Source organism: Anomaloglossus baeobatrachus, chromosome 3 (assembly GCF_048569485.1).
Source record: "Anomaloglossus baeobatrachus isolate aAnoBae1 chromosome 3, aAnoBae1.hap1, whole genome shotgun sequence".
Lineage (NCBI taxonomy): Eukaryota > Metazoa > Chordata > Amphibia > Anura > Aromobatidae > Anomaloglossus > Anomaloglossus baeobatrachus.
Genome location: NC_134355.1, coordinates 123,460,402 through 123,485,764, shown reverse-complemented (window position 1 = coordinate 123,485,764; position 25,363 = coordinate 123,460,402). Strand labels below are relative to the sequence as shown.

At 47.4% G+C, this 25,363-nt stretch overlaps 1 protein-coding gene across 1 annotated transcript in view; it reads left to right on the top strand.

Moving 5' to 3' along the window:
* Nucleotides 1–23,153, top strand: part of LOC142295046 (chymotrypsinogen A-like) — a 42,827-nt gene extending 19,674 nt beyond the window's left edge. Inside the window, exons 3-6 of the mRNA XM_075338114.1 lie at nucleotides 4,044–4,200; nucleotides 9,083–9,336; nucleotides 14,064–14,191; nucleotides 22,757–23,153. Coding sequence (XP_075194229.1) covers nucleotides 4,044–4,200; nucleotides 9,083–9,336; nucleotides 14,064–14,191; nucleotides 22,757–23,146 — 929 coding nt within the window. The 3' untranslated portion in view covers nucleotides 23,147–23,153. The remainder of the gene's footprint in view (nucleotides 1–4,043; nucleotides 4,201–9,082; nucleotides 9,337–14,063; nucleotides 14,192–22,756) is intronic.
* The last annotated feature ends 2,210 nt before the right edge of the window (nucleotides 23,154–25,363 follow it).

The window sequence follows — 25,363 nt, the reverse complement described above, 5'->3', positions numbered from 1 at the left end:
AGTGCCAGGCGTCTCCTAAATTCTTCATCATACTTCCACCACGCTGATCCCCCATGGGTTTTATAGGAGTTGTAAATGGTGTCGCAGTAAGTGAAGAGTTCTGAGCATCGTTCGGGGTGCTTCTGACCCATCACGCACCCCATAACGCAGAAAGCCTGCAACCAATTATTTATGGTCTTGGCTACGGTGGATTTTTTAGCGAATTGGCGGTCGTTGCCTCGTCTTTCCTTGTCGACGGTGTTTTGATCCGCAGATATTAGGGACCAGATATCCACATAATCATTAGCCCAAATTTTTTGGACTGTTTCCGGGGTTAGGTGGGTTCCAAGCGGTGAAACACCACAATAGAACATGTCCCTGTGTAGGTCAGGGCGCTGATGCGCTATGTCTTGGCGTTTTACGAACGCGGGGTTAACTAGAACTAGTCCCGACGGTGAACGAACCGCTTCCCTCATTACTCCTGGATGGGTCCCCCCTGCCCAAGCGCTGGTAAAGCTGTACTCACCGGCCGATGTGGTAGGTTGGTCCTCTGACGCCGCCATCTGGGGTAGTTCTTCGGGTAGTGGTTCGCTGCCGTGGTGGTGATTAGCAAACCTTTCGCCTGGAGGGCCGCTTAGTGAGCGGCTGCGGCGAGAGTCGGATGACGCAGTGCTGGATGGCGTGTGGTGTCTCCTGCGGGATGATCTCTTGCTGCGGTTGGATGAACGGAAATGGTGATTGTGCCGTGAGCGCCGGGAGTGACGCCCGTGGCTATCTCGGCTTCTGCTGCGGGAAGTGGACGGTGATCTTCTGTGGTTATGACCCCTAAGGGGTCTACGATGGAGAGCTGATGATCCTGGCTCGGCTGACCCCACGCGTGATGAGTGCCTTGCTTCTACCTGCGGTTGGCTTACTGGCAGGATGGGCGATGGATGGATTGCAGGGGTTGGCAGGGGGTGCAGGGGGGGTAAATCTAATGGAGGAGTACCTTGGATTTCCTGCGGTTGTAGCTGTAGGTTGGAGCATGGCGGTGTCGGGGGTAAAGATGGATCCTCTTCACCATGGAACTCCGTGCTCTTGCTAGGGTCAGATTGGGGAAGGTGCCCATGATGGTCCCTGCATTCCTGATGCGAGTCAGAGTGTGCTGATCCCTCCGCTGAAGAGCTTCTGCTTTCTGATGCTCCCATAATGTGGCCTGGATGCTGATGTGTGATTAGAGGGCAGTGGAGATTGCTGGCTGGAGGGTGGGTGCTTGACTGCTGCAGACCACCACGTTCGCTTTGTAAAGAATGCGAACGCTGGGCAGGAAATGCAGTTATAAAGCATATTCGTTTATGACTGCATTTCCCTTTAAATTTGCCGCTTTTACTTTTGATGACATCACTTCCGGTCCGGGGGCCGAAAACCGGAAGTACAGTATAGTCACATGGTTGCCGAGTCACAGGAAGTGACTCGGCTGCCATGGATACCGGATGTGACGCAGCCTCTGCATGGAGCGGTAAGCAACATGAGGGGCGCGTCATGCTGGGCGGTGCAGAGTGCCTGGGGGGAGGCGCTCTGCATTGTGGTGGCGAACGTGATGCCAGGGTGGGGGCAGCATTCCTGAGGGGAGGGGGAGCATCGCTGCGTGGCGTGGACGAACGCGATGCCTGGTGGGGGGCAGCATGCCTGGGTGACGGGGGTGCAGCGCTGCGCGATATATGTGAACGCGATGCCCGGTGGGGCAGGGGATAGGTGGCCGGGGGTGAGAGCGGACCGGACCTTCTGGACCGGGCCGCCCTGCGCCTGGGGTCTGTTGTGGGGCTTAGACGCTGCGGTGGACGGGAGGGTCTGGAAGACCTGCGCCCACCGCTGCTGGGAACCGGCAGGAGGGAGCTGGTGCCCACAAGGGAGGCAAGCCAATCGGCTCCCTCCCGTCCGATCCTTTCTCTTACCGCTGCTTCCAGGGGGTCCATCGGCGATGCTCACCCTGAGGGCAGATGTGGTAAGAGAAAGGAGGGACTCCGGCAGCTGTTTATATGCCCTGTAGGAGGTCCCAGCAGGGAAGGGGGGCAGCGGGGGGCATTGCACAGTGGGGAGGAGGGAGAGGTGACCATGGGGGGGACGTAGCGAGGGGCTCAGCAGTCAGGGGCAGCGGCAGCGGCCGCAGTGCCCTCCAATTTGTTTTTCTTCAATTAGACAGAATCATTAAGTGCAAATGCATCTGGTATCAATGGGGTCTTCAGCATAACATACAGTGGGTACGAAAAGTATTCAGACCACTTTAAATTTTCACTCTGTTTCATTGCAGCCATTTGGTAAATTCAAAAAAAGTGTATTTTTTTTCTCAGTAATGTACACTCTGCACCCCATCGTGACAGAAAAAAACCAGAAATATAGAATTTTTTTCAAATTTATTAAACAAGAAAAACTTAAATATCACATGGTCATAAGTATTCAGACTCTTTGCTCAGACACTCATATTTAAGTCCCATGCTGTCCATTTCCCTGTGATCCTCCTTGAGATGGTTCTACTTCTTCATTGGAGTCAGGCTCTGTTCAATTAAACTGATAGGACTTGATTTGGAAAGGCACACACCTGTCTATATAAGACCTCACAGCTCACAATGCATGTCAGACCAAATGAGAATTATGAGGTCAAAGGAACTGAGCTCAGAGACAGAATTGTGGCAAGACACAGATCTGGCCAAGGTTACAAAATAATTTCTGCAGTATTCAAGGTTCCTAAGAGCACAGTGGCTTCCATAATCCTTAAATAGAAGAAGTTTGGGACCACCAGAACTCTTCCTAGATCTGGCTGTCCAGACATATGAAAGCCCATATAGAGTTTGCAAAAAAAAACAACAAAACACACGAAGGACTCCCAGACTATGAGAAATAAGATTCTCTGGTCTGATGAGACAAAGATAGAACTTTTTGGGGATAATTCTAAGTGGTATGTGTGGAGAAAGCCAGGCACTGCTCATCACCTGCCCAATACAATCCTAACAGTGAAACATGGTGGTGGCAGCATCATGCTATGGGGGTGTTTTTCAGCTGCAGGGACAGAATGACTGGTTGCAATTGAAGGAAAGCTGAATGTGGCCAAGTACAGAAATATCCTGGAAGAAAACCTCTTCCAGAGTGCTCTGGACCTCAGACTTGGCCGAAGGTTCACCTTCCAACAAGACAATGACCCTAAGCACACAGCTAAAATAAAGGAGTGGATTCAGAACAACTCTTTGACCATTCTTGACTGGTCTAGCCAGAGCCCTGACCTAAACCCAATTGAGCATCTCTGGAGAGACCTGAAAATGGCTGTCCACCAACGTTCACCATCCAATCTGACAGAACTGGAGAGAATCTGCAAGGAAGAATGGCAGAGGATCCCCAAATCCAGGTGTGAAAAACTTGTTGCATCATTCCCAAGGAGACTCATGGCTGTACTAGTTCAAAAGGGGCTTCTACTCAATACTGAGCAAAGGGTCTGAGTACTTATGACCATGTGATATTTCAGTTTTTCTTGTTTAATAAATGTGCAAAAATTTCTACATTTTGGGTTTTTTTCTGTCAAGATGGGGTGCAGAGGGTACAGTAATGAGAAAAAAATGAACTTTTCTGAATTTACCATATGACTGCAATGAAACAGAGTGAAAAATGTAAAGGGGTCTGAATACTTACCGTACCCACTGTATGTTATACTGAAGACCCATCTGATACCAGATGCATTTGCACTTAATGATTCTGTCTAATTGAAGAAAAACAAGTACACCTATTACCCACTGTAGCTGAAATGTGCTATAACCTGGCTATCAGATGTTTTATTATACAGGGTCATTAGATGCATGTTTGACCAACAGCATTAGAACCACTAGAGGACATGTCCAGAGGCAATGGGTAAAGAAGACAGCCCTAGTAGGGAGGCGAGCGGGGTTCTCATTACAGGGGTGATACCTGCAAATCAGGGCAGATTTAAAGTTAGGTTGTATTGGCACACATGATTCACTGAAATTAAAATTTGAAATGAAATCACATTATGATTTTGGAAATATGTCTTTAAGGATTATTTCTCTTTATATTATTAGATTGTGGAGTTCGGAATATTACATTATTGACAAGCGATGTATCGAATGGAGAATTCCCTTGGCAAGTCCAAATAAGACCAGATTCTGGCCGCTTTTGCTCTGGCACTATCCTTTCTGAATTTTGGATTGTGAGCTCTGCCAATTGTTTTACCGAAACGTAAGTAAAGCTGGGTTTACACACTGCAACATCGCAAAGGACATCGCTGTAACGTCACCGGTTTTGTGACGTAACAGCGACCTCCCTAAGTCTCTGGTGAGTCGCTGGTGAGCTGTCAAACAGGCAAACCTGGCCAACAACGCAACAGCGATCCAGACCAGCAGAGCGACCTAGCTGGTTGTTGGGGGCGTTGATAAGCAGCTTTTTGAAAGGGAAGTTGCTAACAAAGTCGCTGCAAAGTCTTTCACACACTGAAACTTTGTAGCGATGCTTGCTGCACAGCGGGAAACAAAGGACCTAGGAATGGTCCTGAACGATTTGTAGCGATCAGCAACTTCACAGCAGGGGCCGGGTCGCTGATGTGATTCACACACTGCAACATCGCAAACAACATCGCTATTGCGTCACAAAACCGGTGACGTTACAGCGATGTCGTTTGAGATGTTGCAGTGTGTAAACCCAGCTTAACTCATGTTCTGAGACAAACAACTGTGTTATGTCGGCTAAAAAAAAAAGATAAGAACTGAGGGCATTCACTGTAAATAGGCAGTAGAAAACTTGTATTTATTTATTACATGGAGCAGGCATAAAAAAGGACAGAGGGGAGAGGGACTGACCACACGCGGACGACAGCTGTTTCGCACCGGCAACTGGCGCTTTGACAAGTCCCTGTCAAAGTGCCGGTTGCCGGTGCGAAATAGCTGTCGTCTGCGTGTGGTCAGTCCCTCTCCCCTCCGTCCTTTTTTATGCCTGCTCCATGTAATAAATACAAGTTTTCTACTGCCTATTTACGGTGAGTGCCCTCCGTTCTTATCTTTTTTTTTGTACTGTTTCTTAGCCTTGCTGTGCGGTGCACCCCGTTTGGCAGTTCCATGCTAGTGGGAATAATCCCCCTACCTATCATGTGTTTTTCTGCGTTGATTACTGGCTGGAGATTGTGCCCAGTTTTTTCCTTCTTTTTCCTCCGATTTGTTATGTCGGCTAACTGCTCTGTTGCAGGACATTGAACGGAGATCCCATATTTCAATCTAGTTTTAGTAAAGACATATTCAAAAGACAACATGCAGAGTACACAATCCCAGTGACCACTCATTTCTTTAATTTATGTATAAATTGTTCATTTTGTCGGGCTTTATTTAGGTTCAGATGATAAGTAGATTTAGGCAGTCTTGCTTATTCATAACTTTCAAAAGCATATTAAAGCCGTAGTTGGACTCCTTTTTTTTATGTGTGTGAAAGAAACGCACTGATTTTCATCAGTGTTTGGTCAGTGTGCAAGATTATACCATCAGTGTTTCCTGAGTTTTTACACATATGAAAAAATAAATGTTGGACTGTTTCATAGCGGAGAAGCTTGAGAAACATCTAAGGAAAATGGATAGTACATCTAGGAAGCCATGTGTACTATCCAAGTTTTTTATGAACCAATAAACATCTTTACTCTCATTGGCAAAATTTATCCCTGACTTTTTTTTTTTTTTTTTGCGGACACAGACATATGAACAGCCGAATAGCTTATAATGTGTTCTAAATGTGATCAAGAAGAGAAGTAATGAAAAATGGACATCTGAATGAGGCCTTATTCAGTTCATAACTTAAAGGGGGGTTCACCCCTTTTCATTTCTTGCCACATCGATGCCAGGTTGAGAAACAAGGTTTCTCTCAAATACCTTGTGTTGCCAATAGTACCTGTGAGTGGCGCTAATGCGGTCCGCTCACCCCCTTCATGTGACCCCGGGCTCCGTGACCTCTGATGTCCGGTGATGTCACGTCAACTGAGGCGGGCTGCAGTCTTCCTGAGTGACTGGGCTGTGGGCGGCGTTTCACATGCTCTTCACTGTAGAGTGCTGTGAGCAGGAGCGACGCTGGGCTGTGATGAGCAGTGAAACGCCGCCCACAGCCCAGTCACTCAGACTGTGGCCTGCCTCAGTTGATGTGACATCACTGGAAATCAGAGGTCACGGAACCCAGGTTCACACGAAGGGGATGAACGGACCGGAATAGTGTTGCCCACAGGCACTATTGGCAACACAAGGTATTTGAGAGAAACCTTGTTTCTCAACATATTATCGATGTGGCAAGAAATGAAAAGGGGTGAATGTGGCCAGTAATGAAAATGGGTGAACCACCTCTTTAAAGCAAATCAAATTAATGTAGTCAGATATAAACTGAAGGCATAAAAGTGAATAACAGGTGAAATTATAACAAAAGAAAGAATAAAGGGGATGGGTAAATGGTAGGGAAGGAGTCAGGCGCTTGTATGCTGCTGTGGTGCATGCTTATGTAACACCCTGGGGTCGAGGGGGTTTTACCCAACTCGTCGCCTGGCCAAGGGTCGCAGATCCTCTGTGTCGTCACGGGCTGGCCTGGCCCAGTTTCGTGACCCCCGAGGCGTACAGGAGGGAGGGAAGCGGTGGACGGGAGTAAGAATGCGAGGATGTGGGAAGTGACTGTGAGGAAAGTCTTTTTAGATCGTGACGCCACCTGTAGTCTTCGGCCAGAGATGGGCCGCTGCTGCTGCTCTCCGGGTCTTATGGTGAAGGTCGCAGCTGGGATGGTGTCGCTCCCCAGAAGAGGAGCGGGGTTACCCCGGGGAGGATGACGGAGGACGGATGGGGGTAGTGGTAGTCCCCGTTGGTGCCGCAGCACTGGGCGACAGTGCCGGTAAAGGAGATGCAAAGGCAGGGGCTGTGATTCCAGGTCTTTAACTCACTGGTAGTTCAGGTGCTGCCCCAGAGTTCCGGTCTCTGCCACGATGGGCTCCAGCTGATCCTGGATAGTCGGCGGTCACCGCCGGTGCCTGTGGAAGTCTTTCTAGTTAAGTGTCCCCCATTTGCTATCCGGAACCCGGGCTGAGCCTCCAGCTCCAAGCCACAGGCCCCACGAAGAAAGAGAAACACTCTACTCCTGTTGTATTTGCGAGATATTATCCCAAGCTGTGCCTGGGAAAGTCTGCTCTAGTGAGATGGTTGCGCCTACTTCTTACCCCAAGTGGTGCCTGCCCCGAGTGGTTGTCCTAGCGACTGGAAAAGTCCCATGCTTCATGATGGCTAACCTCCCTGTCTACCCTAGTCTACCCCCCTGTGGGAAAGCATCGGCAGTTAACCCCCTCCTAACCCAGGATGCATGTTACCCCTGAAAGCAGGTGTAATACCCTGTGGTGCCTGAAGCCTCAGGGGCGCCACACTTATCCAAGTGAATTTTTTTCAATTGACATTTGTTGAAGAGCATAGACTGTCCATGGGCCCATAATCTTGAACAATTTGCACTGGGTCTCAGAGAGAGAATGCTACTGGATCTATCTATTGGTCATAATGAGCCAAGCACTCTGAATATGGAAAAAACGGTGTCTGCCAGATACTGTTCTAAAGGGAGATTGGAGGATTTGTAGCACTTCCCACAGGTCTTTATTGAGAGGCGTATGGAAATAGGTGCCAGCCAGGCACCATGTGCACAGGATTGAAAACATAGTACATAAAGGAAGGTCAACCACATAGGTAGCATGTCAGAACACCTCATTACAGAGGTATTCCGGGGAGACAAAACCTTATTTCAATGGACATGTCCTCATAAGCTCTAAAGATGAGATTCATAGTGCTGTCTCCCATCCACACAATACCTATAATTCAGTGTGATGCTAGAGCTGCTCCTTGGTGCTCTCCAATGGCGCAACGATCGCGGTCACAGAGATCATGACCAGGCCCATGTGGTAGGAGGCCCACCGACCCCAGCACCTACTGCAGCTGGATGTACCTCTGAGGATACACATTCAGCTAAGGTGTATTGCAGCGCAGAGACCCATTGAGTCCATGCACCACAATACACACCACTGATGTCATGCTCTATGGCACGCATGCCGATGTAAGCTGCCTGTTTCTGTGCTGGATGTAGATGAGGACACCATGCAGGATGGGGGACATATCTACCTGAAAGAGGTCCAGGATGGAGGACATTAGTATAGGATAGGGGACATTACTACATAATGAGGGGAGGGCAACACCTATGTGTTTATAGGATTTAGACTGCTCCAGAGGCCCATACATCTGACTAACTTGCATTGGGGCCCAAAGCTCTAAAGATGACCTTAACTTGTTTTTCTGTTTATCCACTGACTTACGATTCTGTCTTTAGGCTGCTTTACACGCAACAACATCGCTAGCGATGTCGCTGGTGAAAGCACCCGCCCCCGTCGGTTGTGCGTCACGGGCAAATCGCTTCCCGTGGTGCACAATATCGCTAACACCCGTCACACGTACTTACCTTCCTAGCGACGTCGCTGTGGCCGGTGAACCGCCTCCTTTCAAAGGGGACTGTTTGTGCAGCGTCACAGCTGCGTCACTAAGCGGCCGCCCAATAGAAGCGGAGGGGCGGAGATGAGTGGCCGTAACATCCCGACCACCTCCTTCATTCCTCATTGCTGGCGGCCGCAGGTACGATGTTGTTCCTCATTCCTGCGGTGTCACACATTGCGATGTGTGCTGCCGCAGGAACGACGAACAACCTGCGTCCTGCAACAGCAACGATATTTGGGATTAGAACGTGTCAACGATCAACGATTAGGTGAGTAATTTTGATCGTTAGCGGTCGTTCGTGCGTTTCACGCGCAACGACGTCGCTAATGAGGCCGGATGTGCGTCACGAATTTTGTGACCCCCAACGACATCTCATTAGCGATGTCGTTGCGTGTAAAGCCCCCTTTTGACCTCTATATAAGGACTTGAGGTGATGAAACTTCTCTTTGCCAACTTGATAGACTATTCAACATCCACACTTACGTCTTTAAGAGAAGGATAAAGAAAGGAAGCAAATGTCTGATTACATTAATGATCAGTCTTGACCTCTAATTTCCTCTAACACTTTTTTTTGTTGTTTCCCATTGAAGGACAAATACTATACTTATGGAAACAGGAGATATGAGTATTAACACACAAGAAAGTGTTTCCCCAATAAGGAGACTGATACGACATTCAGATTACAATGGAACTTCTTTGGAAAATAGTCTAGCCTTACTGGAATCCTCTAACCTTATTTCATTTAATCAATTTGTCATGCCAGCATGCTTCCCCGATGATGAACTACTAGATATTAACCTTTTTGTCAACTGCTTGGTAACAATAGTAGAAGAAAGCACACAAGGTGATGTATATAAAGTAGGGTTCAAATCTTTGTGATATATTGATTGGGAAAAAATACAAACGGTGAAGTAACAATAAGGCTTATGGCCAATTTTACGTGTATTGTTTTAATGCAGTAGGAGGCACAGTTTTTGCTGTAGTTTTTTTTTTTAGAGCACCACTGCAGCCAAAAGGGTTTTATTTTGTAGTGCTGTAGTGTCACTTTAAATGTAATCCCCCTGCCCCTGGTCTTATACTCCCCTTCCCACATCTTCACCTTTTTTTGATGCCACTCCGGTCCCTTGATGTCATCTTCTGACAGTAACTTCTGACTGTCTGGAAGTCAGAAGTTACACTCACAAGCGCTCAATGCAACTCTATGAGAGCCAAAACTAGGATCTCATAGACTTGTGTTGAGTTGTGACCTGGAAACACAGGAGCTGCCGGAAGGTCACTGAGACCGACCAGAGCGGCGGCAGTAGAAAGTGATGGTGAGTATAAAGCACCACTCCAGCATTGCAATAAAAAACATTTCTGGAGTTGGTGCTTTAAAGTTAAATACAGCAGTTGTTACATTATAGAGAAACTATCTTTCCTTTTTCAATTCCTTCCCTGCTGGTTTTGGCTGATAAAGTGTATATGTAAATCCAGCCTAAGACCTCCTTCCTGGTGGTTTCAAAGTTTTAGGAAAAATGTTGAGAGTTTTTGGTGGTAAAAACTGCTACAGACAGATTTTGGCTGTAAGTAAAGAGTTAATAAAGGGTTTTCCAATAATTTGTTTCAGACATAAATAACAACATGAAAAAGAGGAAAAAATTCCAGCAACCGCAAAACTGAGTAGACTAAAACATCAGATTTATTATAGCACATAAAAATAAAAAGAAAAGATTAAAAATATATTAAAAAATAGTTATATATTTTTTTTATACCTGAATTTTTTATTTTTATTTTTTGCTTTATTTTTTAAAAGTAAAACTATAAACCAGCTATCTTTATCTTTCACAGGTCCAGTGCTGTCCCCAAGCTGCAGTGGTGATGTCACAACTGCCGCACACCTAACAGTTGCAGCCAATCGTGGGCCTTAGCGGTGCTGCCGAGGTGGTCGGCATGAGATTATTGAGCTCAATGATTGGCTGCAGCAGTCACGTGTGCTGTAGTCACATTACTGCCGGGCAGCAACGGAAAGGCAGTGCTAGATCTGCGGAGTAAGAATAGCTGATTTATTTTTACATTTTTTTTATATTTGGAAGCCTATAGAAGAAAAAACATTTTTCTTTGAAACCCCTTTAATGCAGAGCAATATTATTTCAAAATTTATGATGCTCTAGGTATGGTGCTTTTGTTTTTCGACTGGCTTTAATTATTCAGGTATTTCTTATATGCATTTTTTTCATCTGATTGTTTAATTTTTAGGTAATTGTGTTCTATAGTAATATGTGGATCCTTACTAGTGCACTTCTTTGTGTAGGTCTGTATAGTTTTTAATCTGCATCCACACACTTGGAAAAACAGTTTGTGCCATCTACATGGCACACTCATTCTTGAGATGGTTGCAGAGGGGCATATGACTAGACACGTGACTCATCCTTCACTATTGAAGAACACCACCCCTTCACCCTGGGCTTGCATGGTTATTCTTCTAGCACAGGATCAGTGGGAAGGTGCAGTGTGCGGCATTGGAGAAAGCTGATTCATGTACTTCGTCATAAGCCTCTAAATGTGCAACCATTTTATGGATGAGATGCCGATCGACAAGAAGACTGCCATAGTACATATTACATAACACAATTTTTAATATCGGAGATCAAGTGACAAAACCATTTTAAATTCTATATAGAAGCCTATGGGAAGGAGCATATGGTGTGGTTCGGACATCCGGCCCCAATCACTCTCCAAAGAACACCCAGCCAAATAGTAAAACACAAAAAAAAACACATGCTGCTTGTTGTCCATGTAATATCTCTACATTGACCTTCATGTAACTTCTTCCCCCCCTCCTCCACAAATATGAAGTGAAAACAGCAGCCTAAAATGAATCCAGCGGGGAGGAGAACGTCTGATTGTGAAAGGATTGTCCAATCTCTAAGCAAGATATAGAAGCCACAGGCGTTGCTTCAAAATTATAAAATCAGTCATACTCACCTACTCTAACCCCTGTGGATTGAGCACAGGCTGCTCTGATCTGGGACAAGAAGCTATAATGCCCCATTCACCTGACCTTTGAGTCCTATATATCACAATATAGGTCAAGTTATTAAAAGCTTTCACCAGATGTGATTCTGATGATGACCGTCCCAGTCATCTGACTACTGTAGCTAATTCCAGGCCTCGGGCACCTGGCTGCTGCAGCTAATCTCAGGCCTCAGGCACCTGACTGTTGCAGCTAATCCCAGGCCTAATGCATCAAGTGACCAAAGAACTTGAGATTATTGCTGTCGTGATTCTGATTAGCGGTGCTCTGCTCTCCTGCAGAGCCTAATACTGGGCCTCATATTTTCCTCCGGTGAACATGTTGTTTCCGGTCTAGTCCTGTGTTGTAAGGGAGGGGCCTGTTCTTTGGTGCATCGTTCTGGGTAATCGCTTTGCTTTATCTGGGAGCTATTTCACCCTGAACGTAGTCAGTGATAGTTCCTATTTAGCAACGTCCTCCCTACTCTGACTGGACTCCCTTCTTCCCTGACCTTTGACTTGTTTCCTGACCCCGGCTCCACTTTCTCCCGTGTACCAGACGTGTCCTCTTGGCTACCGACCTCAGTTTGTACCCCAACTCCGGCTCTTCTCTCTTCATGGTACTTGACACGACTTACTGGTTAACAGACCCTCGTCTTGCAAACTGACTTCGGCATCTCTCTCTCCCTCTGTTACCGACGTAATATCCCAGCTCCCGACACCTGGCTTGTTCGACTTCCCCGCAGATCTCCTCCACTAGTGTATCTAGCGACTGCTATTGGTTTGGTGTCTCTTTACACCTGGTTGTTTGGCATCACAATTGCTCCCTATCCCTTCATAGAACACTGGCACTGCCCTGGAGGTATGGGAGTCAGAGCAGATGGGTTTTCTTGCAACATTTCTTGTAAAAATTGAGTCAAAGCTGGACATTTAATAAAGAATCAATAGAAGAAAATGTAACAGCGGGTAGACAGTGCAGTGAAATTATTGTCTTGTTTAACCCTAGAATGCGCAACCATAGAAATCTACCATAGAAAACAAGTAACCAAGCAGGCCTGCGAGGCCCCAGGTATGCGTTCTAGAGTTAAGCTAAGGCTCCATGACGACTTTGGCCCCGACACAGGTTGCAGAGTCCAAAATCACTATGTGCTACTGCTTTATCGCAGCATAATGTAGATGAATGTGGTCACATTGCGACCCCCTCGGGCACTGTAAACTCAACAAGCAAGTCACAAAAAAAATCAGATCCAGTCTAATTTTTTATATCTTGCTTGTTGTGGTACACTAGGGTTTGCAACTCACCTACATAACGTAGCCATCTTAAACAGTTCGAACTGCATTAAGGTCAAAGTCGTCATCTAGCCCCAGCCTAACTTGTATAATTTATATTAAAGGGAACGTGTCAGCAGATTTGGGGCCTATAAGCTGCGGACACCACTACTGGGTTCTTACATACAGCATTCTAACATGCCGAGGCCGCTGTGTAGAACGTAAAAATCACTTTATAGTACTTAACTAAACGGTGCGGTGGAGTTGGGTCATATGAGTGTCTCCATTCTCCGATGCCGGTGCCTCCTCTTTCGGCCATCTTCGTCCTCCTTCTGAAGCCTGTGTGCATAACACGTCCTACGTCATACACACCCGCCAGGACCTCAATGCCGACAAGTGTGGATGACATAGGACGCATCATGCACCGCGGCTTCAGAAGAAGGACGACAAAGATGGCTGAAAGAGGAGGCGCTGGCACCAGAGACGCCTATATGACCCAACTCCACCGCAGCGACCGTTTAGGTAAGTATTATAAAGTTATTTTTACGTTCTACACAGTGGCCTGCGCTCTTATATGCCGCATGATAGAATGCGGTATATAAGAGAACACTGGTGGTGGCCGCAGCTTATAGGCCCCAAAACTGGTGACAGGTTCCCTTTAATGTGTTGTTACACAGTGTTAAGTTTTGAGTTGATCAGAAGAAATAAATAACATTAGTCCTTCTTTTATAGCTTTATATTTCCCATTCTTTTTAATCCACTCTTGCATGAAAGATTGTGTAATTCCAGCCAAATACATTTTTTTAAGGTTTTTGGGGAATTAGCTATTGAGTATGATCAATAAATACATTAACCCTAATTGGTTGGCAGACCGTAGAGCCGAAAATCCTCCAAACAGTTGATCTAGCACTGGAAATATCTTAATATTCTTGCTATAAATATTTCTTATTACATGACTTGTAAGGCTAATGCTGCATTAATACATCCATGTGTCATAGTCATAGTACTGCTTGTGATTCATGGACCAACCACAGGTCTCCAACAAGATTTTGGCGGGTCAATGGACTCAGATCATGACACACGGATGTGTGAATGCGGCATTGCAAATTTTAATGACATGTACATAGTTGGAAATCGCCTCTGTCTTATATATTTAAAAAAAGACTAACAAAAGGCGTCACAGGAGGGGCTTCGAGAAAAACACAGCAGGTGTCTTCTTGAAGTGTCTTCCTATAGCAAAAATCATATGGCTATGATAGCAATTAAAAGACGCCGTGTGCACGTGCTCTGAGACAGACATATGTCTTTTAGGAGGATCTGCTGATGCTGAAACGGTACTGAAGAAGATCCGGTTTAATCCTACTGAGACATGTTCAATTAACAACTTGACAGATATAATGTGTGCCACAGCTAGCAATGCAGAAACATCTGATTGTATGGTAAGGTTAATGTAGAATTTACTTTCAATCCATGCTGTATCTTCTTGCTGTGTAACATATAGTGGAAAACCCAGTTACACCTTACACTACCATAAAGGGGGTTGTCCAATATGTAACTAATGATGGCCAATTCTTATGATAAGTCAAAAATACCAGATCAGAAGGGTCCAACTCCCAGCACCCGAACAGCTCATGGCAATAGCCGGCGGTAACTTATGTACCAAACCAGAACAGAAAGAGTCCACACAATGTGGCAGTTCTGGAGAACTGCAGCTAATCTCTATTGAAGTGCATAGGAGCTAGGCTAAAGTAGAGCAATTTGTAAAACGAGATGCTCAGAACACTTCAGGATAAACATTTAATTTGTAGCTACTGTGAAAAGCTCTCTTTTTCATATAGGTCAATATTCCTGTGTAACAATCTAAACACCCAATGGAATTTATATCATGAGGAACCTGAAGGCCATTAAATGTCCAACGTGCTATTAGATAGGTGTCTCTAATAAGCTGAACAGTTCATTTTCTAGTGTCAGCATTGATATATCCAGGGCCGGATTATAGGCGGGACAAGCGGGGCTCCAGCCCAGGGGCCCCCACCAAAAGAGCTTCTAAGGGGGCCCCCACCACCAGGGCCATACTTGTCAGCATTTTATTTTCTTCACACCCTCTCCCGCTCCGTAAAGACAGTCTAATAAATCAGCTGTGCTTTCGGAGGGGCGGGGGGCGGTGCACCGGCATTTATTTGTATCTGCGTCTTTAAGACGCAAAAACAAACTGCGGGCACAGGACGCTGAATGACCCCGGAAGTACCAGCGATTGTATTTCCGGGGTCAGAGGTGTGCCAATGAGCTCCCTGCTATGTGCTGCGGCCGTCATGGGCGTGCCCAGCGAGGGGCGGGGGGGGCACCTGCCCCCCCCCCTTCCTAGAAGTAGGGGCACGGTGTAATGGGCCGCTGTATGTGCAGCCACGCTCCTCCGCAGTGTGTGCATGCAGGCCCGACACACTAGCTGCAGCAGGAGCAGGAGGTAGCGCTGTGCTGTGCCGGCTCTGCTGTGTGCTGTGTGCCCATCATGCACACAATGCAGAGGAGCGCAGCGGAGCCGGAGCCGGTGCTCGCAGCTTCCTCCTTCTTCCTATTCAAATGTATTTGCGTCTTTCAGACGTAAATACATTTGAACAGCGCGCCGGGACTGGGCCCCGCCCCCGACATGCAGCAACGTGATGAGATCAGCACCTTGCTGACGTCATCACAGTGCTGCGGGCGCTGCACACAGGGGACATCAGATGGTAAGCGCTCCATGAAGGAGCCGAAGAGACAGGTTTAATTAATGATGATGAGTGGGGAGGGGCTGAGGACACATAACGGGGAACATCTGTGAAGGAAGTGGAACACAGCTTTGTGACAGGCAGAGGGGGAGGCAGGAGTGTGTAGTTGTCATGATGTATTTTACCTTCTCACTGTATTTGCTGTAATACTATGTCAGGATGTGATGTCACTTTCCTTTGGTTGTACTTACTGAACACTTTGAAATGTCTTGGGATGTAAGTAACCATACCTTCCCCCCATCTCCTGTGTCTCTGGGCCCATAATGCAATTATCTCTTGTCCACACAGCCAGGGGGAACTTCTCATTGTTTCGTAAGCAGTGGATAACGCCAACTACACAAACCTGTAGACATCTCGGAGCCAACCTTCTAGAATCTTCTAGTGGGCCCAACCATTGCATAGACCCCTACCCTTGAGGGGCGGGCGCACAGGCTCAAACAATTCACTCCTGTTTCTAAATGCAGTTGGGAGTTGAGTTTTTGAAGAGGAAGGGAGCGAGATCTGAATCTGCGGACAGACCTCGCCGTCCAGTGGATTGTGTGGGATTTCTGGGACTCTGAAAAGGACTATTACGTTGTGATCTGGCACTTTGGATTATCGGGAGGTGCCCCCGAATCTGTTTTACGTGGACTTATCGTGTGCTGTTCCAGTGTCCTTGTGAATAAACCTGTTGGATCGTCCCTCGGCCTCGTCCATCCTTTGCTCTGTTGTACACCCCGTCACAAACTGGTTGGCAGCGCTGGGATCAGAGCAGAAGGAATGGAGGACAATGGCTCAACATCAGGAACCAGCACTGCAGAGTACAAGACCTGGACTTTGGGGAGCCTGCAATCAAAGGCCCGTGAAGTAGGAGTTCGTTTCAAAGGACTCTCCAAGGAGCAGCTGATTGAGGTGCTAGAAGGAGTCTGTTCGCAAAATGACGTGGAGGAAGGATCCTCACAGCAAACGGAAGAAAGACGGCAGCCGGAGGTGAATACCCAAAAAAGTCAATGGGTTGTGTGGTACAAGGAGGAGATGGCACTGCTTGGAGATGAGGCCACCATAGAAGATAAGAGGGAGGCCATGCGTGGAGCTAAAGAGAAGGAGCGCAGGATGGAGGAGATGGCACTGCTGGATAAGGAGCTCGCTGTGGAAGCCGCGAGAGGTTCCAGACAGACTGTAACCCCAGCACCCATCATGAGGGAACTTCCCAGGGTGTCCCGCAAAGACTTTAAGCCGTTTAATGAGGCTGCAGGCGACATTGAGGGCTTCTTCCAGGACTTTGAGCATCAGTGTCGATTAATGGAAGTCCCGGACAGGGAGCGTGTCCGGCATCTGGTTGGGCTCCTAGAGGGGGGAGCTGCTGAAGCCTATAGAGCTATGGACCCTCGGTGGAACTGTGAGTATGCGGATATTAAACAGACTATTCTAGAACATTATGCTGTGACCCCAGACACTTACAGGACTCAGTTCCGTGCTTTAGCCTGTGATGGGGAAGTGTCTTTTAAGATATATGCTCATAGACTCAAACAAATATGTAATCGCTGGCTGGAGGCAGAGGAGGCCTTATCTTGGGAGACCTTCCTGCAGGTCATCCTAAAAGAACAATTCTTTGCCCAGTGCCCCGCTGAGATCCGGGAATGGGTGCGTGAGAGAAAACCAGCGACAGTGGAGGAAGCTGCTGCTCTCGCTGATGAGGCTCTCACCATCAAGCCTCAGTGGAGGGTTCTGTTGGAGGATGGAGAGACGCCTAACAGCTCCACAACACCGGATGCCCCCAGTTATTCTGTCCCCATTGTTCCCCGTTCCTCTAAGCCACCACATGTTGATACCCGTGTTAATGTGCCTCCAGTTGCTTCTACTGCACTTTCTGGAATACGCCGGGGAGAGGAAGTAACAGAGCGCAGGTGTTATGTTTGTAGGCATCCCGGGCATTTGCAGGCCTCATGCCCAGCCAGGCCATGGAGGAATCATCCTCAAACCCCTACAGCACCTTCAGGTGGGAGCCGGCCTCCAAGTTCCCCTACCCCTTACCCAAGAGGACGCCTTGGATGGAGGGAGACCCAGCTCAGATGCTATCAATGTGGACAGCCAGGGCATCGGCAAGTCTCCTGCCCAGCTGTTCAAATGAGGACTGATCCTGCACCCAATCGGATTGTTAATTATTTACAGCCCAGTGCCATGGAGGAAGATGTGGCACCGTTATGTGAGGACTGGCCTAGTGACTCAGCCCCCCATGTTGCACCACCAGGAGTTTACGGGGTGCGACCCGCAGTTATGACGACTTCTGCTCATCGAGGTAAGCACTTGCAGGAGGTTGTGCTGGATGGACAGAGACTTGTTGGATTTTGTGACTCGGGTGCTTTCCTCACACTGGCTGATCCCCGAGTGGTTCGGCCTGAGGCAATCCATAGAGGACCTGGGATTGTTATTGAACTGGCTGGTGGACAATGGAGGACTATTCCCACAGCCACTGTGGATCTGAACTTTGGTTTTGGGGTCAGGCGATGTGTGGTTGGGGTGATGGGTGGTCTGCCTGCAGCTGTTCTCCTGGGCAATGATGTGGGAGAGCTACGATACCAATTCGTGGCTGCATGAAGCCACATGTAAGTAACGCTCTGCCTGCGTGTACTTAACCAGCGACCTGTAGAGGTCCCTAGTACGTACACAAGTTGGGAGGGGAAGGAATTGTCATGATGTATTTTACCTTCTCACTGTATTTGCTGTAATACTATGTCAGGATGTATGTCACTTTCCTTTGGTTGTACTTACTGAACACTTTGAAATGTCTTGGGATGTAAGTAACCATACCTTCCCCCCATCTCCTGTGTCTCTGGGCCCATAATGCAATTATCTCTTGTCCACACAGCCAGGGGAACTTCTCATTGTTTCGTAAGCAGTGGATAAGCCAACTACACAAACCTGTAGACATCTCGGAGCCAACCTTCTAGAATCTTCTAGTGGGCCCAACCATTGCATAGACCCCTACCCTTGAGGGGCGGGCCCACGAGCTCAAACAATTCACTCCTGTTTCTAAATGCAGTTGGGAGTTGAGTTTTTGAAGAGGAAGGGAGCGAGATCTGAATCTGCGGACAGACCTCGCCGTCCAGTGGATTGTGTGGGATTTCTGGGACTCTGAAAAGGACTATTACGTTGTGATCTGGCACTTTGGATTATCGGGAGGTGCCCCCGAATCTGTTTTATTTGGACTTGTCGTGTGCTGTTCCTGTATTCCTGTTAGCAAACCTGTTGGATCATCCTCGGCCTGTTGTCTCTCTTTGCTCTGATGTACACCCCGTCACAGTAGTGATGGGGCAGTGTGATTTGTGTGTGTAGGGGGTGATGAGGGTTGCATTGTGTGTGTGTGGGGGGAGGGGTAATGGGGGGGTGCATTGTGTGTGTGTGTGTGTGTGTGTGTGTGTGGGGGGAGGTGATGGGGGGATGCATTGTGTGTGTAGGGGGTGATGGAGAGATGCATTGTGTATGTAGGGGGTGATGGAGAGATGCATTGTGTATGTAGGGGGTGATGGAGAGATGCATTGTGTATGTAGGGGGTGATGGGTGGGTGCATTGTGTGTGTGTTTTGTGTGGGGGGAGGAATGGTGGGTGCATTGTATTTGAGTGTGTGTGTGTGTGTGTGTGTAGGGGGTGATGGGGAGATGTATTGTGTGTGTGTGTGTAGGGGGTGATGGGTGGGTGCATTGTGTGTGTGTGTGTAGGGGCTGATGGGTGGGTGCATTGTATGTGTGTTTTGTGTGGGGGGAGTAATGGGGGGTGCATTGTATTTGTGTGTGAAGGGAGGAATGGTGGGTGCATTGTATTTGTGTGTGTGTAGGGGGTGATGGGGAGTGCATTGTGTGTGTAGGGGGTGATGGGGGGTGCATTGTGTGTGTTTGTGTGTGTGTGTGTGTGTGTAGGGGTGATGGGGGATGCATTGTGTGTGTTTGTGTGTGTGTGTAGGGGGTGATGGGGGGTGCATTGTGTGTGTGTAGAGGTAAAGGGGGATGCATTGTGTGTGTGTAGGGGGTGATGGGGGGTGCATTGTGTGTTTGTGTGTGTGTGTGTGTAGGGGTAAAGGGGGGTGCATTGTGTGTGTGTAGGGGGTGATGGGGGGTGCATTGTGTGTATGTGTGTGTAGGGGTAAAGGGGGGTGCATTGTGTGTGTGTAGGGGGTGATGGGGGGTGCATTGTGTGTGTGTGTGTAGGGGGTGATGGGTGGGTGCATTGTGTGTGTGTTTTGTGTGGGGGGAGTAATGGGGGGTGCATTGTATTTGAGTGTGTGTGTGTGTGTGTGTGTGTGGGGTGATGGGGAGATGCATTGTGTGTGTAGGGGGTGATGGGTGGGTGCATTGTGTGTGTGTGTGTGTGTGTAGGGGGTGATGGGTGGGTGCATTGTATGTGTGTTTTGTGTGGGGGGGTGCATTGTATCTGTGTGTGTGTAGGGAGGAATGGTGGGTGCATTGTATTTGAGTGTGTGTGTGTGTGTGTGTGTGTGTGTGTGTAGGGGTGATGGGGGGTGCATTGTTTGTGTGTGTGTGTGTGTGTGTAGGGGGTGATGGGTGAGTGCATTGTGTGTGTCAGAGCTGTGTGTGTCAGAGCTGTGTGTGTCAGAGCTGTGTGTGTGTGTCAGAGCTGTGTGTGTGTGTGTCAGAGCTGTGAGTGTGTGTCAGAGCTGTGTGTTTGTGTGTCAGAGCTGTGTGTGTCAGAGCTGTGTGTGTCAGAGCTGTGTGTGTGTGTCAGAGCTGTGTGTGTGTGTCAGAGCTGTGAGTGTGTGTCAGAGCTGTGAGTGTGTGTCAGAGCTGTGTGTTTGTGTGTCAGAGCTGTGTGTGTCAGAGCTGTGTGTGTCAGAGCTGTGTGTGTGTGTGTCAGAGCTTTGTGTGTGTGTGTGTCAGAGCTGTGTGTGTCAGAGCTGTGTGTGTGTGTGTGTGTGTCAGCTGTGTGTGTGTGTGTCAGAGCTGTGTGTGTCAGAGCTGTGTGTGTCAGAGCTGTGTGTGTGTGAGAGCAGTGTGTGTGTGAGAGCTGTGTGTGAGAGCTGTGTGTGTGTGTCAGAGCTGTGTGTGTGTCAGAGCTGTGTGTGTGTCAGAGCTGTGTGTGTCAGAGCTGTGTGTGTGTGTGTGTCAGAGCTGTGTGTGTGTGTCAGAGCTGTGTGTGTGTGTGTCAGAGCTGTGTGTGTGTGTGTGTCAGAGCTGTGTGTGTGTCAGAGCTGTGTGTGTGTCAGAGCTGTGTGTGTGTGTGTGTGTCAGAGCTGTGTGTGTGTCAGAGCTGTGTGTGTCAGAGCTGTGTGTGTGTGTCAGAGCTGTGTGTGTGTGTCAGAGCTGTGTGTGTGTGTCAGAGCTGTGTGTGTGTCAGAGCTGTGTGTCTGTGTGTCAGAGCTGTGTGTGTGTGTCAGAGCTGTGTGTGTGTGTCAGAGCTGTGTGTGTGTGTCAGAGCTGTGTGTGTGTGTCAGAGCTTTGTGTGTGTGTGTGTGTGTGTCAGAGCTGTGTGTGTGTGTCAGAGCTGTGTGTGTGTGTCAGAGCTGTGTGTGTGTGTCAGAGCTGTGTGTGTGTGTCAGAGCTGTGTGTGTGTGTGTGTGTGTAAGAAGCAGTCTGTGCAGCCCCCCAGAACTATATGAGTCCCCCAGAGAGCTATGTCACCCATGCCAGTAATGAGTACACCACCAGAGCTGTTTGCCATTCCAGTAACGTCTATGCCCCCTGCCCCTCCTGTAATGTATATATTGTAGCCCCCAGCCCCTCCTGTGATGTATATACAGCAGTGCTGTCAGTGTGCAGTCATGTCTGTTAGTGACAGCCATCGTGAAACACAGCCACATGTCCTAAAGGAGCTGGACGGAAACAAGCGGGAGAGGTGAGTGAGGCTGCTGGTGACTTCCCCATATTAATACCTGTAAGGGCTCATGCGCACGTAACTGCTGAATATTCTGCAGCGATTTGACAGCACGTGCGCGTCAAATCGCTGCAGAAACACTGCATAATGGATGCAGTTTTTCTTTACAAAAAAAGCCGATTTCATGCACTATGGCTGCTGCCCCCACCATGGACAGAGGGGAGCTGCATCCATAGCGCACGGAATAATTGACATGCTCATTTTATGAACTCACAGATTTGGGTCAACATTTTAGCACCCAAATCGCTGCGTTCATAAAAGCAACGTGCGCACGTGTCATGCACAGTCTACATAGCTTGTATAGGGGACGCAGGACGCATGCATTTACACTGCAGTGCTATACGCAGCATAAATGCATGGAATTACGCAACGTGCGCACGAGCCCTAATGCGTCTGTGTCTGCATGTATGTCAGTGTATATGACTGTGCATATATTTGTCTGTTTATATGTATTTTTCTGAATTTGTCTTCAAATATGTATATATACGTATGCCTGTATGTGTGTGTGCATGTCTGTGTGTGGATGGGGTCCACTGAGACTTTCACCCGGAGGCCACAGAAACCTGGAGCTGGCCCTGGCTGCCTCAACATTGGGATCAATAAAAAGTATGTGAGTAAGGTTCTGTACGCACGTTGCGTATTTGCATGCAGTTACGCTGCGATTTGCACCGCAGCGTAACTGCATGCGTCCTGCGTCCCCAGCACAATCTATGAAGATTATGCAGGAGCCGTGCGCACGTGGCGTATTAGAGCGCAGCGATTCGGCTGCTGCCTGAAGTGCTGCGTTCTAAGAAGTGACGTGTCACTTCTTTCATGTGCTTTGGATGCAGCCCCTGCTCTGTCTATGGGAGGGGCTGCACTAAGAGCGCATGAAATTGGCTTTTCATTACGGACTCTTTCTGTAGCGATTTGAAGCGCACGTGTGTTGTTCAAATTGCTGCAGAAATTTCTGCAGAGACAAACGCAACGTGCGCACATAGCCTAACTCTACTTTCTGTGTATAAGTGACTGCTGTGAGTGATCCTGGACTGTGTCTGTATTGTAGTACTGTAAATCTGAATGTGGCAGAACAGGATAAGATAAATGTTCATTGGATTTATATCTAAATGCTACGGTTCGTGCTCTACTGTTATAGCTAAAAATGTTAACGTTATGGGGCCCCCACCAGATTTTCTGCCCAGGGGCCCCCACCAACCTTAATCCGGCCCTGGATATATCACATCACACTATTGAAAACGTCTTAGGTTAGACACAAACACAACACTGGGTAAATAGTATAAATCCTTGTGGATGTATTTTAAAAAAAATAAACCTGTGTCGCTGGGACAGGAATACATTTGGTTACAGATACCCACATTTTATATTTCTAAACAGGTAAACAGTGGCGATCCTCTCATGTGCCAGTATAGAAGGAACAATGCCTGGACAGTGGTAGGAATCGCAGCTCTTGAAGAGACCAATTGCAACTCGGCAGTAATATTTGCCAGGACTGCCAGCTATATTACTTGGGTTAAAGAAAGCACAGAACTTGAGGGGAAACCTTTCACTCCTGACTTAAACTCTGCACAGTCAGCAGGAGATGCCCCTAATATACAAAACCTTCCAAACAACAGCGTGTACTACAATGATGAACCTCCTTCTGAAGAGTACGATGAAAAACCAGACATTAAATCACTTAACAAGGCGAGGAAATTAGAGACTGAAGAGATGATGGTCTTATTTTTATTTTATACTCAGACTTTATTTATCATCCTTACAATATAAAAGTTAATACATGCTGCTTCCACAATTCAGGATGTCCTTTTTTTTTTCCTCTTTACTAGAGTTGTTAGTGGTCACCTCAAACTCTACATAGGAGATCCACCCTCTAGCAGTGTTCCTCAACTCCAGTCATCAAAAGCCATCAACAGTGCAGGTTTTCAGGATTTCCTTAAGGTGGCTTTACACACTGCAACATCGCAAACGACATCGCTGTAACGTCACCGGTTTTGTGACGTAATAGCGACCTCCCCAGCGACATTGCAGTGTGTGAAACACATCAGCGACCTGGCCCCTGCTGTGAAGTTGTGATCGCACAAATCGTTCAGGACCATTCTTTGGTCCTTTGTTTCCCGCTGTGCAGCAAAGTTTTAGTGTGTAAAGGGGACTTTACAGCAACTTCGTTAGCGACTTCCCTTTCAAAAAGCTGCTTTACAACGTCCCCAATGACAAGCTAGGTCGTTCTGCAGGTCCGGATCACTGTTGCGTCGTTGGCCAGGTTTGCCTGTTTGACAGCACACCAGAGACTCACCAGAGACTTTGTAGCGATCCCAGCCAGGTTGGGATCGCTGGTGGGATCACTAGAAAGTTTCAGTGTGTAAAGGGGCCTTTAGTATTGCTCAAGTTAATTTAATCTCCTGCACAGGTGATCATTCTAACACCTGTGCAATGATAAGAAAATCCTGAAAACCTGCACGGTTGGGTTGGTGGCTCTTGAGGACTGGAGTTGGGGAACACTGCTTCTGAGGATTATTGTTGAATGTGGATTAGGCCCTGTGCGCACTAGAAAAAGGATTTTTCTCAAGAAATTTCTTGAGTCTGAAAGATTAGCGCACTTGCGTTCAAAAAACGCACCGAAAAATGCATGCATTTTTACCGTGTTTTTTGTGCGATTTTGGTGCATTTTTTCCGCAGGTTGGTCCCTGCAATTTTTTACCATTATCTATGGCAAAAAACACAGGTACCTGCAGAAAAGAAGGGACATTCTTTTTCTCAAGAAATTATGCAGAAAGAATTTTCTTGAGAAAAAAGCGCAGTGTGCGCACAGCTAATTTTTTCCCCTTAGGTTATGCTGAGGAATGTCTGCAGAAAGATTACATCCATTTTCTCAAGAAATTCCAGCAGCAAAAACTCAAAAAAAAACCCAAAACGCTGGTAAAAACGAATGTGTGTGAGTGTGCGCACAAGACCTTAGGCTGCAATTACACTGGTTGTTCAGGGCCATTAAATAATTCCTGATCGGTTACATATAAGCAAATCGGCAGTCAATCAAAAGCCAATTTCACTTCTATTAATTTGATTGTTCTGTAGAATATGTTTGTTCTTTCCAACACATCTGTTTACAGAGGACGATGTGCGGCATAGAACAATATATTTTTTTATTTTAAGAAAGTTGGACACTCAGGAAATAAAAAATAATAAAGTAAAACTAAAGAAAAAAAAAAATAAAGCTAGCGCGATTTACTTACCGAGTCACCTGCACGGCTGTACCCTGCTCTAGCAACCGTTCATTCTTCTTCCGGGGCCGCTCATTAGGCTCATACATATTCACTGCTTCCCCTGCCCACCGCATCTGTAATTGGTTGCAGTCAGACAGCTCCCCCAACCTGTGTGATAGCTTGTCTGACGCTTCCAATCACAGACCCAGTCTGCGGGTCTATAGCGTACAGTAAAAATAAAAAAAGGCATTTGGTCCCCCCAATTTTGATAACCAGCCAAGATAAAGCCGGACAACTGGGGGCTGGTATTCTCAGGCTGGAGACCCACGTTATTGGGAGCCCCCAACCTAAAAATATCAGCCTGCAGCCCCCCAGTATTATTGCATCTATTAGATGCGACAACCCCAGCACTTTACCTGGCTCTTCCCGATTGCCCTGGTTTGGTGGCAATTGGGGTAATAAGAGGTTAATCTCAGCTAACAGCTGACACTAAGCCCTAGATTGGTAATTTCAGGCATCTATGAGACACCCCCCATTACTATCTGTAAGTGAAAAGAAATAAACACAAACACCCCAAAAATCCTTTATTTGAAATTAAATACAAAGAAAGAGCCTCTTTTGACCCTTTATTAACCCCCAAAACGTCCCTGGAGGTCCGACGTAATCCACATGAGGTCCCAATTCAGCTCTGCTACATCGGAGCCTGGAGAGACCAAAAACATGTCCTATCTCTCCAGGCTCCAAGAAACACTGACACGCGGGTCCTGGCTGGCTGCAGTGACAT